Source organism: Palaemon carinicauda, chromosome 44, assembly GCF_036898095.1.
Source record: "Palaemon carinicauda isolate YSFRI2023 chromosome 44, ASM3689809v2, whole genome shotgun sequence".
NCBI classification, from domain to species: domain Eukaryota; kingdom Metazoa; phylum Arthropoda; class Malacostraca; order Decapoda; family Palaemonidae; genus Palaemon; species Palaemon carinicauda.
In genome coordinates, this window is record NC_090768.1 from 6364382 (window position 1) to 6366881 (window position 2500).

Genomic DNA, 2500 nt, shown 5'->3' on the forward strand with positions numbered 1-2500 from the left:
CACACACACACACATATATATATATATATATATATATATATATATATATATATGTATATATATACGTATATATATACATATATATACATATATATATGTATATATATATATATATATATATATATATATATATACACACACATATATATATATATATATATATATATATATACATATATATACATATATATGTATGTATATATATATATATATATATATATATATATATATATATATATATATATATATATATATATAAATATATATGTAATTTTGCTGTCATGAATATAGAAATAAAGTAGCATTTGCACAATATACATCTACTAAAATGGAATATTGCATTTTATTTTATTTTTTTCAGGGACTATTGTACATTCGCCAGCAGCCTTGAAAAAGTGGACATTGCATCTTTCAGTGAACAGCAGCTTCTCGCATTTTTCATCAGTATCCTTTTTATGCAAAAATCTTGCAATTTTGAATAGTGGCTTTTGGGAGATATCTGCTGTTGTATATGAGGGTGCGAAATGTCTTTGCATATAGGTTTTCATCTATTTTTCAATCATAATGCTTGAGATATATTTTGTTTTTATATTTTTTAATATTTTTTTTCTTCAGAAATATAGGTTCAGTACATTAATAAGGAACATCTTTCTTATACGCTTTTGAGTGCTGGTGCGTTTTCTTAAGGATTAGATTAAAATTAGACTGACCCCGTGTTCAAGAAGTCCACATATTACCGAGCCTACTTTGACCTTGGAGGTTCTTATTTTTTTATGTCGGTTTAGGCTTTATTTGATTACCCTGAACTGAGAGAAACATGAAAAGCTGTGGTAAGATAACGACTCGGTAGGTAGATAGCAAGTCCTTTATTAAACAAATTGAAATTTGGTCCCCTGATCGTCGTTGCTTTTGAAAAAAAAAAAAAAACTCATGCCCGGACTGGCTTCAAAAGTATTTTGCAGACTTATAAATGGGACATACGTAGCTAAAGTCAAAGACCAGTCAACTTGGAAGTTTCTCTTTCCAGTTTGTTAAGGAATTTAAGTTTCGAAGTCGAAATTCCTTTTTTGGCGTCGCTGGTCTTGTTTTTTCCCCAGGATGGCTACAGCCACCGAGGACATACTCTTGACTTAATTTCGACATTTTAAGTGGTGTCAGCCTTATGTGCCTTGAAAGTATTTCAAAAGCAGATTTAAACTTTAAACGTGAATTTTTATTGCAAAATTTTCGAAATGAGTGAAGCTAAATGTTCTAAGTTTATTGGTAATAGTAATACTTGGTATTGGAAAATGTTAGATAAACTTGTGTACCCGAGCCGTCAGAAATGACGTCTAAATATTTTGACTCGCAAAAACACGCACACGTACGCGTGCACACAGATCCAATCCTTCCCATCCCTCCCACTTTCTTATACATGTAAGAACAAAAAGATTCGAGTATACAGAATAACTTACTGTATATTATGTTTGATTACCACTTATATGCATTTACCTCCCAAAACTATAAATTTTACATTAAAATATGCTAAGGCAACATTAAATTTCCTGTGAATTTACTTCCCAAGAGTATTTGGAGTCTTGCCTAGCATTATACTGAGGGTCATTGGAAATGTATTTATTCGAGCAGAGGGCAAGATGATATCGTTTTGAAATCGTCTGTGAAGGATATTGCATTTAATTATTGGTGTAGTCCCAGATCGAGCTTGAGGTCTTTACACAGAGTCGAAAAATACATTTTGCAGTATATTACTTTTATTGCTTATCTCTACATCCACATCCAAGCACACATGAGACCGAAATAAAAAAAGGGATAAGCTTGGGATGGAGAGCTTTTGGTAAACAAAATGGGACTGAGAAGTAAAATGCCACCTTATCTAAAAAGAAAGGTATTTCATGAGATGGTTCTACAAGTATTAACTTATGCAGCAGAAACTTAGAGCCTTACTAAATAAAGCCTTAGGACATAAGGTAGTTACAACTCAAAGCTCTATATATAGAATAATGATGGGAGTAACACTAAGAGACAGAAAAAGAGCAACATGGATACGATAGAAAACTAAAGTAGAGGACAATCTAACATGTAAGGAAAAGAAATGGACATGGGCAGGATATATAATGAGAATGATAGATAATAGATGGACATTAAGAATAACAGAATGGGTCCCTAGAGATTGCAAAAGATGCAGGGTTAGAATAAGAAGACGATGGATTGACGAACTAAGAAAGTTTATTGGGGTTAACAGTCATAGAAAGACCATAAACAGATGCAAGTGGAAAGGCGTCTGAGACCTTTGTTCTGCAGTGGACTAGTAACGGCTGATGATGATGATATTTCAGCATGAAGCTGTTTCCCCTTGCAAGTAGTGGCTTCAAAGAATAACAACACATGTCACTGCCACATTTATTCTTCAACTTCTGAAATGGCGACGAATGTCATGAGCCCCCTTAGCATTCAAACTTATGCAACATTAATGAAATGTTTCTATAGGGTTCATCTTGAA

At 32.5% G+C, this 2500-nt stretch overlaps 1 protein-coding gene across 1 annotated transcript in view; it reads left to right on the plus strand.

Annotated features, from left to right (window-relative positions):
• The window catches only part of LOC137634524 (uncharacterized), a 28100-nt gene that overhangs the window by 16320 nt on the left and 9280 nt on the right, over positions 1 to 2500 (plus strand). Inside the window, exon 4 of the mRNA XM_068366969.1 lies at positions 362 to 444. Within this exon, the coding sequence (XP_068223070.1) occupies positions 362 to 444 (83 nt within the window). The remainder of the gene's footprint in view (positions 1 to 361; positions 445 to 2500) is intronic.